The following is a 12,202-nucleotide window of genomic DNA, read 5'->3' on the forward strand; positions in this document are numbered from 1 at the left end:
TGCATTTTTCCAGATCTTTGCTTTGTGCGAGTTCGGACACATTGCGCTGCTGATATAGCTGTGGTTTTTGTGAGTTCCTCACTGCGAAGATGTCTTCTGATGATGTGGACGATGTACTCCTGTACTGGCTCCTCTCCAGGCGATTTGGACAGCAACCACCAATGCTGGACGAAGAACCGAAGAGGAGGAGATATTGGGTTCACCCCATTGTCTCCCAACGGCTTAGGAAGGGGCATTTTAACATGCTGTACTCAGACCTGCGGCAGCACCCGGACAAGTTCCTCAGCTACTGCCGTATGTCCGTTCAAACTTTTGACTGTCTGCTGGCGGACCTTCGTCCTGGACTCATCTTCCAGGACACCACCATTAGACGTTGCATTTCTCCAGAGGAACGCCTGATCGTCACTCTGAGGTAAGAAAACCTATCCCCTTCTACGACATGTCTCTACCCTGCAAACAATATTAGTATACTTGTCCCCTGTGCATATTGCCGCCATGTCACCGTGCTGCAGATATTTTTCCTGTATGTGCATATTTTTATATATATATTTTTTTTTTAACAGATTTCTTGCAACCGTCAACTCCTTTGCATCGCTCCATATCCATTTTCTGCTGGGGTGCTCTACTATTTCGAAGATTGTCAAGCTTACCTGCGAAGTCATCTGGCAGCAACTTCGAGCAGCAGTGATGCCAAAGCCCAAGCCTGAGGACTGGATTCGGATTGCCGATGGCTTCTTACAATCAGCACAGTTTCCCAACTGTGTTGGTGCGCTGGATGGTAAGCACATCCGCGTAAAAAAGCCTGCTCACTCAGGGTCTCAGTATTTCAATTATAAACAGTTTTTCTCGGTGGTGCTGTTGGCCTTGGCTGACAGTGACTATCGGTTTATAATTGTCGATATTGGGGCCTATGGAAGCTCTGCGGATGCTGGCATCTTCAGGGCTTCCAGAATGGGTGAACGGCTTGCATCTAACCAGCTCGACCTTCCGGAACCTAGACAGCTTCCAGGATCTACAGGACCACCAGCACCCTTTGTCATTGTGGGTGATGAAGGTTTCGGACTGTCCCCTCACCTGATGCGTCCATTCCCTAGGCGTGGCTTAGATGAACGGAGGCGCATTTTTAACTACCGCCTTACCCGTGCAAGACGGTATGTGGAGTGCGCCTTCGGAATTCTAAGCAGCAAGTGGCGTGTGTTCCAGAGCTCCATTCAGATGAATCCTGAAAATGTGACAAAGGTTATCCAAGCGTGTGTTGTTCTCCACAATTTTCTGAGGATTCATGAGTCGGCAGTGGACGCAGAGCTGAACCATTTCTCAACTAATTCCATCGCTTTGGACTACACACAACATGGAAGACCTGGAGTGTCTGGACTGGCAGTCCGTAATTTGTATACAGACTATTTTGTATCGCCTAAGGGAGCAGTTCATTGGCAAAGGGATGTGCTTCATCTGCCAAATTAAAATTTAATAGGGACTGTTGTATTTCCTGTTTATGTTACAAATGTTTTAGTAGTTAAAGTTGCAGTAGTAGAGTAGGGACTCGCAAGAGAATGAGGACCCTTGACGCGGGTTGCGAGCTAATGTATTTCTGTCGGTTTTTTTAAAAAAAAATTATTAAATTAAAAAAAAAAAAATTTGATTCTTTGCATTCGGCAGAAATGCAAACCAATACCTCATTATGTTTTTCAATAATAATAAATACAAACACATAATTAACTATAAACTTCTTTTATTCTTTGCACAAAACAGTGTCATCAAACAAAAACAAAACTATATAATATTACAAAATTATAAATTGTAAAATGATTGAGAAGGTGCAGGGTCATGATGGGGTCGTGGAACAGCCTCCCCCTGCTGCATGTGCCGATACTGCTGTTGAGAAGGTCCTGGCATGCCATACCCTGGACGATCTTCACTGAATAGTGGCATTGAGGCTTGATATGGTGGCTGCTGGCTGGTTTGAGCGGTTGCTGCAGGTGCTGGAGGGACAGAGCGGAAGGTGCTTCCATCACACCCCCGCCTATGAAACTCTATGGCATGATGGATTTCACGTGGGTCAGGATGTGTGGCAAAAATTTCGACCACTTCCATTAGGGCTGTTTGGCACCTGATCTGCCTCTCAATTGGTACTCTTTTTAGAATATTTGAAAGAGCGCGACAGAAGGTGCCCTCTTCGGTTTCTGTCGCTCTTTTCTCCAGGTGTTCTAAAACCCGCAAGTCGACCGCCTGCCTTGGCTCTGTACATGTTGGACCTTTATTGGCAGAACGTCGGCGTTTACCTCGGGGTATAATTTCGTCTTCCGGTGCCGTGGCACAGACTGGATTATCCTCTGCTGTATTTTCAGCAGGCACTGGAGTGGAAGTGGACCTAGCAATCCCAAAACCGACGTCAGCCTCTTCTATTTGAGTGGCATCAGAGTCTTCTGCCTCCAGATTATCCTTGGTTCTGTTGGAAAATGAAAACATAATGTTAGGGAATTTACGTAGTAATTTAACGTCATGTCTACAGCAGGGCAAATACACTATGTAAACATATGCAGCTTATCCGATGGGCTGCCTAGAGGGAATTATGTGCTTGAATAGACCGTATAATTGGTCACACCAACAATACGTACTCTTTTAACATACTCACATGCATCACTACATGCAGGGGCGTAACTAGGAAAGACTGGGCCACCTAGCAAACTTTTGACTGGGGCCCACCCTACACTGGGTGTCACACAACCCCCCCCACTTGTAGATAGTGCCTTTTTTACAGCCCCCCCACCCCTGTAGATAACGCCATATAGCGCCCCACTGTACACTGTATGGCATTATCTACCGGGGGACTGTATGGCGTTATCTATAGGGGGACTGTATGGCGTTATCTACAGAGGGGGCTAACGCCATACAGGCCCCCCTCGCCCCCCCCCCCCCCGCTGCTAGCGGAGCCTCCGGACATGGTGGAGCCCCCTCATGCCGCGGTCCCCGTAGCAGTCGCTACGGCTGCTACGGCGGTAGTTACGCCACTGACTACATGGCCAGACTACAATGATCAAAGTATATAAGCAATACTTACGGGCCAACCTGCATGACATCCAGAAGGAACGACAGCTGTTTTGTGTACAGGTATGGTCTTTTTTTCTGTCGTCCGTCTCCGCTCTTCCCCTTGTCATCCAGCTCACGCTTAAATTGGTCACGGCATGTGTTCCATCGTGTTTTCACGTATTCAACTATGATATAAAATAAAACAATCACAGATCAACATATTTGAAGTGTACATTACTAGATCTAAGTAAATGTTGTTTTTTTGCTGAAAATGTTGGTGCAGATTTGGGGCGTTTACGCAACAAATCTGCACCAACATTTGCATATTTGACAGGTAATTGAGACGTTGCAGAAACGACTGCGTACTTGCCACAGTTTTCTGTTTTCTCATTTAATTCAACATCAATTCAACCACGTCTGCCCGTGCCCACACGACAGCTGAACGGCTGAAATTACGTTGATGTGTTTAGGAGAAAGCATCCACGTAATTTCAGCCGTAAAGGCATGTGCAGGTGCTTGAACGGGCGTAATTGGCGCTGCTTTTAATTGGAGTCAATGAATAACGTCTCCAATTATGGCACAATAAGTGACAGGTCACTTCTTTGACGCGGGCGTATATTTACGCGCCGTAATTTGACAGGTGGTTAAATATACACCACGCTTGAACACACAAACGTCAGCCCATTGCTTTCAATGGGCAGATGTTTGTCCACGCTACTGCGGCGTATTTAGCGGGCATACTTCAGGGCAAAAACCCCCGAATTACGGCCGTAATTAGTGTGTGTGAACATACCCTCATAGCGACATGTCACGTTTTGATCGGTGGTGGTCCGAGCCATGAGACCCCCACAATCTCACGTGCACTTCTGCAGCTTCATTTCAGAGATTGGTGGGTGTTTCAGTGATCCAACCCCCACCAATCAAAACTTCAGGCATTTCATTATGACATGACATGACAGGAGTACTCAGAAACCGCATCAAGGTGTGAAACTTACCCATGCGTTTCTTTTGCACGTTCGTTGCCTTCTCCCACTCAGGATGCACCTCACTGCAGACCTCCTGCCAGGCCAGATCTTTCAGATTCCTGTCAGCATACTCTTCAAGGCGCTTATTCCAGAGACAGGGCTTGTGCTGGACCAGGATGATTAGTTTCTCCACGCTAATTGAAGCCATGCTGCTCTCTGCTGCTCTCTGCTGCTTTCCTGCACTGTCTCCAGCCTTCACGACGACGGAACTCATTCCCGGTCGTCGCCTAGCAACACTTCCGCAAATCCGCAAACTGCGGATGACACACGGAGGTGTATCCGCAATTTCCACGGGCCCATTGACTTCTATTGGCATGTCCGCATCGAATTTGCGGCCCGTAATAAGACATGTCCTGAGTTTCTGCGGCACGGATTTGCGGACATGCGGAGACCCGTGAAAACACGGATAGTGTGTATGGGCCCATAGAAATGAATGGGGCCGCAATTCTCCCGTGGATTTGCGGGGGAATTGCGGACGCAAAAACACGGTCGTGTGCATGGGGCCTAATAGCAAAGCTGTCAGCTTTGCTATTACTCATCTCAAATGTAAAATACATCAGTAACCGCTCCCAACCTTTTTTACTAGGGTCTTTTTCCTTTCAGTAATCCTGTTTTTAAATTGTTGGTTAATACATGTTAATAAAAATATTTATTTTGTATATATACATCTGGCTACAAACTCTTTGATACATATTTTGGAGTTGCCTAGTTGATAATTTATGGGGGGAGTCTTTCTTTTCTGCACCTGAAAACGCATCAAAAAGCGTTAGGTGCGGCTTTTAGCTGCAGAATTACCTGCATTTACTTGCGGTTTTGATGCAGATTTTCTGCACCAAATTACTCAACGTGTGCATGTAGCCTAAAACACCAAGCCAATTTCAGCAAGCAAATAATTTTTTATCAGTTTCCCAGTACTATGGTACTTTAAATGGTGGCATTAGAAACGACATCTCCCCCCGCAAAAAATAAGCCCTCACTGCACTCTATTAACAGAAAAATAAAAAGTTATGACTCTTGGAAGGCGGGGAGTGAAAAACTAAAATGAAAAATATAGAAATGTCTCAGTCCTTAAGGGGTTAACCGGTTGCCGACACAGGTCAAGAATACTCGTCCTGAGCGGCGGGTACTTGGCACATTAGGATGAGTATTCTCATCCTGTGTGACAGCCAGTGTCCGCGCGCCACGATGAGCTGGACAGCAGCTGTAATGTCTATAATACACAGTCGCAGCCCAGCTCTACCGGCGGAGAGAAGAGAAACCTCTTCTCTCTGCCGTTAACCCCTTGAATGCCGCGATCAAAGCTGATTGCGGCAGCATTCAAATCTAAAGTGAGAAGGAGGTCTCCCCTTTGGTCGCATCACAGGAAATCCCTGTGACGCGATCAATGGCTATACCTGGTATGGGCAGACAGCCCAGGGTCCATTGAAGGACCCCGGGGCTGTCTGACCATATTTCCTGTTGTCAGGGCATACTTAGGTAGATATATGCCAGTACATTAAAGTTCAATAATCAAAATGAAAAATCCCTTTATGGGATTAAAAAACAAAAGTTCAATTAATAAAAAAATTGTTTCAAAAATACACAGAAATACACATTCTTTACAATAAATAAACTTTTCAAAATATAAGTCCCAAGACATTAAATAATATATGCATATTTGGTATCGCCATGTCCGTAACAACCTGTACAATAAATGTATAATGTTATTTATGATGATTGGTGTAAGGTGTAAAAACAAAATAAAGTTTTTGCCAAAAATAAAAATGTATAGAAATTAAACGATAATGTAAATGTACCAAAACCATGGTATCTACATAAAGTACAACTTGTCCCGCAAAAATCAAAGTCTCATACAGCTACGTCGGACAAAAAAATGAAAAAGTTATAAGCGCCGGGATACAAAGAGGGAAATATAAAAAAAATAGTCCGGTCCTCAAGGCCAAAATTGGCCGTGTCCTTAAGGGGTTAAAGGTAAACATACTATTCAATTCTTCTAATATCTCATGAGTCCAGAGCATCATTTGCGTATGTTATGGGATGATGTCATAATACAATTTTTCTCCCTAGTCTTTCTGATAGCTCATAGGTCACAGAGATAATTTGCATATTCTTTATGACATCTCGGGTTCCATAGTGATGTCACAAAGACATTTTCCAATAAGGCAGTGCCTGAGGTTGTCAAATATATCAGTGCTGTTGTCTTCTCCGTGGGACATAGTACTGTATTTTGCGATTTATAGCGACTAGTGGCTACTAGAAGCGATTTATTTCCAAAAGTTTGGTTCTTACCAGATCATGATTGGCCTTCTACTTCTGCTAACATCTTGCTTCATCACAAGATCCCTCTGCTGCATCGAATGCGACGCAAGAGGGAAAATGGCTATGGCAAAATATCATACTTTTATCAGAAGCCAAGTGGATGAAAGCACAGAGGCCTATGTGACCATCAGGCAGTTTTCTAAAATTGCCGAAAAAGAGATCCTAAATTACCTGGAGGATGAAGTCGAGATGCTGGGTAATTGTCTTATTAGTATTACTATTATTACTACTATTATTATTATTACTACTATTATTATTATTACTATTATTATTATTACTATTATTACTATTATTATTACTATTATTATTACTATAACTATTATTATTATTATTATAACTATTATTATTATTATTACTATAACTATTATTACTACTATTATTATTATTATTATTATTATTATTGTTATTACTATTATTATCATTATAACTATTATTGTTATTACTATTATTATTATTGTTATTACTATTATTATTACTATTATTATTTTTATTGTTATTACTATTATTATTACTACTATTATTATTATTGTTATTACTATTATTATTACTACTATTATTATTATTGTTATTACTATTATTATTACTACTATTATTATTATTATTACTACTATTATTATTATTATTACTACTATTATTATTATAATTTGAATGATGATATATAGATAATGATTGTATCTTTGGTGTTTCCATTCCAGATGACTATGCTATTTCCGACATCGTTTCGGAGTATAAAAAATCGGTTGATATCATCGAGGCAATAGATTTTAAAGGTAAATATTACATTTTGCTTCTCTTATTGGTGTAAAATAAAAATGACCTTTGTTTTGGGGGCCCAGACTAATAGATTGGGGAATTAGCTGCCATTATTATTTCTCTTCATTTATTCTAGATGTCCAGCTTCTTCATATAATTATACATCAATTTAAACAACTTAAAGAAAAGCTGAAGGTGATAGCCCAGGAGTCTCAAGAAAGTAAGTGAAACATTCATGTCTAGCCAGTTTATCCACCCGGAGATGACAGATCTATATAGTGGGAGCTCTGGTAATACTGATGCGGTGTGCCAGTGTCTCTCCCCGGTGCAGCGTGTAACAGATTGGGGTGCACTCCCTGTTGACGTATCTGAGTTAAGTTAAAAAACGTCACGTCGAACCTTTTACTTGTGCAAACAGAAACTTCATGACTATAACGCTCAGTCTGAACACCATATTTTTCATATTTACACCAGGCAACTTACAAATGTACATTGATAAATCCCCTGCTTCCCTTCACACTGTGCATTATAAAACTGTCTCTCTGCAGCCACCACTAGAGGGAGCTCAGTGCATATAAATGTATCCAGATACAATTAAACTCAATGAAAGGTATACAAATCTATGTCAGGAAGCCAATAGTCGGGCTCCCTTCTAACTTCGGGCCCCATAGGAGTGGCCGTGGTCTGCGTCTATGGTAAGTGCGCCACCGGACCTGGCAGAGGATGGGTATCGAATTCAAATAGTAAGAAACCTTACTGTTTCTTAGATTGTCACAAGTGACTTTTTTTCTGTTACTTCTCCTTGTCAGTGTAGCAGTCGACATTCTATTGACAGACAGGAGCAAATTTGCTAAAAATATAATATTGAGAACTTTGTGCAGTTCTGTAATGTATATATGTGAACCTATACTATACGCTGCGCTTTCAGTGCCATTTTTTTTATAATTAATGATTTTGCATTTCTTTCACTTTTAGGGAGGTGCCCAAATAAAAAAGGTGAGTTCTTCTAGATATATTATTACCCCATAACATGCTGCAACATTATTACATGTGACTGTACTAGACGCCTGCGCCTCATGTAGAAATACTGGTGCAGGCAGAAACTGCAGGTCTTCCCCATAGCCACCAATCACATCACTGCTTTTATTTTCTACCCTACACTGGACACATGACAGCAGGAATCTGATTGGCTGCTGTGGATGTCAGTTCTAGGAGCTGCTGGGCTCTATATAGGACCCGGACTCTACTGGGGCAGCTCAGAGATTTCAATGGAAATTTATAAGTTCAATGTTTATGAGTCTGACAACGACAACATTAAGTAACAAGTTCTTTTTTTCTTTATTTCTCAGGTGAAGACAGCTGTGGTAAGTACATCTTATACTTTTTATTTGTTTTTGATATTTTCTATAACATTGTACGTTTTTAAAACAAGTGTATTTCCCCAGGTATAATGGTGCAAACGTACACCAATTGTAAGACCTGTGACGAGGAAAATGTTGTCTGCGCCGGGGGCCATCCAAAAAATCAAGGTATAGTATGAGTTTTATTCATTGGCCAGAGGAACTGGGATTATTGTTAATATAATATGTGTGAATTGTGACTTACCGTTCATGTGTATGGAAAATATATTTATATTATATATTTATGGTGTTGTCAGAACACCTCTATTATACATGGATGACAGCACTATATAGACGCTGCACACCTCCCCCCGCAGAGGACAAAAAAGTTACATGTAAGCGGCCGCTGACTGGTTACTTACATATAACTATGAGAGCGGGCAGCACTGTAGAGAACGTGAAGTAAGTAAACAGAGGCTGCTGTAATTTGGGAGGTTATTGTGGTTGTCACTATGGGGGGGGGGGGCTGTGACTGACATTGTTTTTGAGTACCAGCCGACACTTTATGAGGGTCATTGTGACCAGTGCTCTATGGGGACAACTTTGCATAGCGCTATATAAAGGGCACTGTCGCTGGCACTGTTTAGGGAGACACTCACTGTATGTGTTACTGGGTTGGGGGCATTGTAATGACAATCTTCTCCTGACTGGATGATGAGAGTTGTAGTAAAATACTTTCCTCTCTTCACAGAAAACATGGATAGATGCAGCTGTGTGTGCACCGAGAGTGGATGCTCTGGTAAGTAGCGGCTTTTATTCCTTTATATAAATCCATATATTAAATTAGTAATAAACACCGGACACAAAGCGCTCACTGTCCACTCTGTAAATATGCAGAACACTTCCAATAATCCATAGTTCATGCCGGAAAATCTGATTTACTGAACCAGAAGGAAATTTAGATTGATGTGATTCTGTCCAATGATAATCCTGCAGGAGCCACTAGTAGAATAGGAGCGCCATTTGTGGCAGCCTGTGTTTCCTCCATGTGACAGGGGATACACGTCAACACATGATTATGATATTTATTCTAAAGAAATCTTATAAAACACTCATATTTGATAATTTTCTTCTTTTATCAGATTTGAAAACTGGACTTTTCTGCTCTCCATGCAAAAATCAAAAAGCTTACATTGCCGAGACGATAAACTGTGGACGTAAGTAGATGGTATAATAATATCAGTGACTGTGAGTTACAATGTAGTGTACAGCGCAGGGGCCGAGTAGATACATAACTAACACTCTAACACTTTCTTTTTGTCTAGAAATATTTATGCAAGTTACAGAGGATGAAGATCTATATCTAGACTGTAACTTTATGTGGCATGCCAGGCTGCAGGCGCCCTATAAAAATGTGTTCATCATGGTAAATATTTGACATATTTCTAAGGGAATGAGGGTAAAATGGGAGATTTTTGATAAAGTAACCAGGAAAGTGCCTGATATCATTGTACATACGGCCATCAAGTCAAGGCGTTTGTTTCTCCCCCAGTGATAATGACATTGATATAAATAATTGAGACATAGAAGGCTCTAACAATTGTCCATATTATCTTTTCAGCCCGGTGAAAATGAACCAAAAGTCACCGAGGACAGCTTTTTAAAAATCATGGGCGTCCAGATGCACGAGTCCGGTGTTTACCAGTGTACCACCATGCTGCAATCCGGTGTGCCAGTCAGCCACCTTGTGTATAATGTGAGAGGTAAGTGCATATTATCACCGCCACTATGCGGAACTGTAATACATAGACGGCCTACGCTGATATATGAGGGATGGATTTCCCCGGTAGGAATATTGGATGTAGCAGTTTGCCACTTGGCTCATCCTTTCATCTCCAGCGCACTGTATATTGTAGATAGTTTTCGAGTGACGGTGCTGTCCCTTATAATTCTACATTTTTATGGTAAGACTTTATTATGAACTATAATGAGGAGAGATAATTGTGATGTCCTGATATATTATATCTTTATTATTATTTCTGTCTTAAAATCACCTAAAATGCAATTTCTTTCCTCCCTTGATACTGATAAAATGAACTATTTTTTATTTAGTTCTCAGTGGATCAACGAGAACAACAGCGGTATACCAGCCTCGTCCCACACTGCCTGACGTGCTTGACATCACAGCGCCTGAGACGGTATTTCAGAAGACATTAAAAATCAACAGTAAAGTCTTCATAGCGATATCTGTACCCACCATCGTTACCATCATGATAATTGCTGGCATAGGGTATGTAAAAAACAACCATTACTTATGTAGATGTAGCTGAGCTGAACAAATCTTGTCAGGTTGTCTACATGAATAATTGATCAGGAGATGCAGTACTTTTACTACTTAAATATGATGCCGTTCTTAAGATTTAGGTTCTGTTCACACTGGCATATATTTATTTATTTTATTAAACCTACATTGTATGGCGTATGAGAGCCAGTAATTGGCTTGTTAGCTTCTGTCCCGTCAGATTTCCTTTGCTCCTGACAGGTAGAATAGTATAATCTGCAACACTGTTTTACCCAGTAAAAAAACAAAAAAAACAGAAACTTGGCAGAACCTATTAAAGTTACTGAAGTCAATGCACTACATAGGGATGAGATGATATTTTCAGGAGACTGATAAGCAGGTGAAGTACAGAGAACACACCAGGGGACATCTGCACACACTCCACCTATGTTCAGGATAGTAGAATTCAGAGTTCACATGTAAATAGCAGATATCGAATAACTGATATTCATTTTTCTTCTTTTTAGCATCTACATCTGCTGGATAAAAAGAAAATCAAAAGCGCCTCTAGAAGAAGAGCCGGTATAGAGGCGACATGTCAAGTTCCAGCCTTTATCACCATCAGCCTTTGTCATCAAGGCAAAAAAAAAAAACTAACATATCTCCTAAACCTCCACTCAAAAAAATAAAAACAAAAACTTCTCTAAAGTCTATCTGTGAGGGTCTTCCTTCCCTTTCTTCCCCATTAATGATCAAGAACTGTAGAGACCAAGTACTCCTAAGGATAAGGACAAACGGAACTTGCAGCCAGGCGGCCGAAAACAGCTCTGACACGCTGTTTGGCGCGGATCTTAAATTGATTGTTAATGGCCAGTAGGTTTTGCAGGTAAACAGCAGTTTTACCCACTAGACCACGTGGGCATTGGAGTGGGTTTTTCTCTGGAGGGTTGTGGCAAAATTTGTGATTGGAAGTAATTTCATCGATGTGGTGAACGTGATGTATAGTTTTCCCACTGCTAGAGTCAGTGTCTGTGGGGACTTATCCCATTCTGTTGCACTCTTTAGAGGAACTCGGCAGGGGTGTCCCCTTTCTCTGCTTTTGTTCGCCATGTTTATTGAACTTTTGGCAATTCTAATAAGAGAGGATGAGTCTATTTCTGGATTCGGTTGTGGAGTGGTGAGGGACAAAATCCTTTTATATGCAAATTATGTTTTATTATGCCTGAACGACGCAGTGAGGTCTGTCCCGAGGGCCATTCAGGTGATACAATTTGGTTCATTATCTGGATTAGCGATTAATTGGGGAAAATTTATTCTGCTACCATTGGATGCAATAGATAATGATTTTTCGGGAAAATGATCTGTCTTGAGTCGCCCACATCACTTTGAATACCTGGAGATTAACATAGATGGTAATCTGGAAAATCATATCTCTTTAAATATTATGCCATTGA

General features: G+C 41.3%; 1 protein-coding gene and 1 long non-coding RNA gene across 2 annotated transcripts; one reads left to right on the forward strand and one right to left on the reverse strand.

Moving 5' to 3' along the window:
* Positions 1-1,736: 1,736 nt before the first annotated feature.
* On the reverse strand, positions 1,737-4,878 carry LOC142661382 (uncharacterized). Its single transcript, XM_075838761.1, has 3 exons — positions 4,026-4,878; positions 3,062-3,215; positions 1,737-2,449 (listed from the first exon to the last, which is right to left on the reverse strand). Exons 1-3 carry the CDS (start codon positions 4,552-4,554, stop codon positions 1,792-1,794), a joined length of 1,341 nt encoding a protein of 446 aa, XP_075694876.1. The 5' UTR covers positions 4,555-4,878; the 3' UTR covers positions 1,737-1,791.
* A 4,697-nt stretch (positions 4,879-9,575) lies between these two features.
* LOC142661968 (uncharacterized) lies at positions 9,576-11,429 on the forward strand. Its single transcript, XR_012850854.1, has 3 exons — positions 9,576-9,893; positions 10,580-10,757; positions 11,276-11,429. It is a non-coding gene; the product is annotated as an uncharacterized LOC142661968 (long non-coding RNA).
* The last annotated feature ends 773 nt before the right edge of the window (positions 11,430-12,202 follow it).

Source organism: Rhinoderma darwinii, chromosome 10 (genome assembly GCF_050947455.1).
Source record: "Rhinoderma darwinii isolate aRhiDar2 chromosome 10, aRhiDar2.hap1, whole genome shotgun sequence".
NCBI lineage: Eukaryota > Metazoa > Chordata > Amphibia > Anura > Rhinodermatidae > Rhinoderma > Rhinoderma darwinii.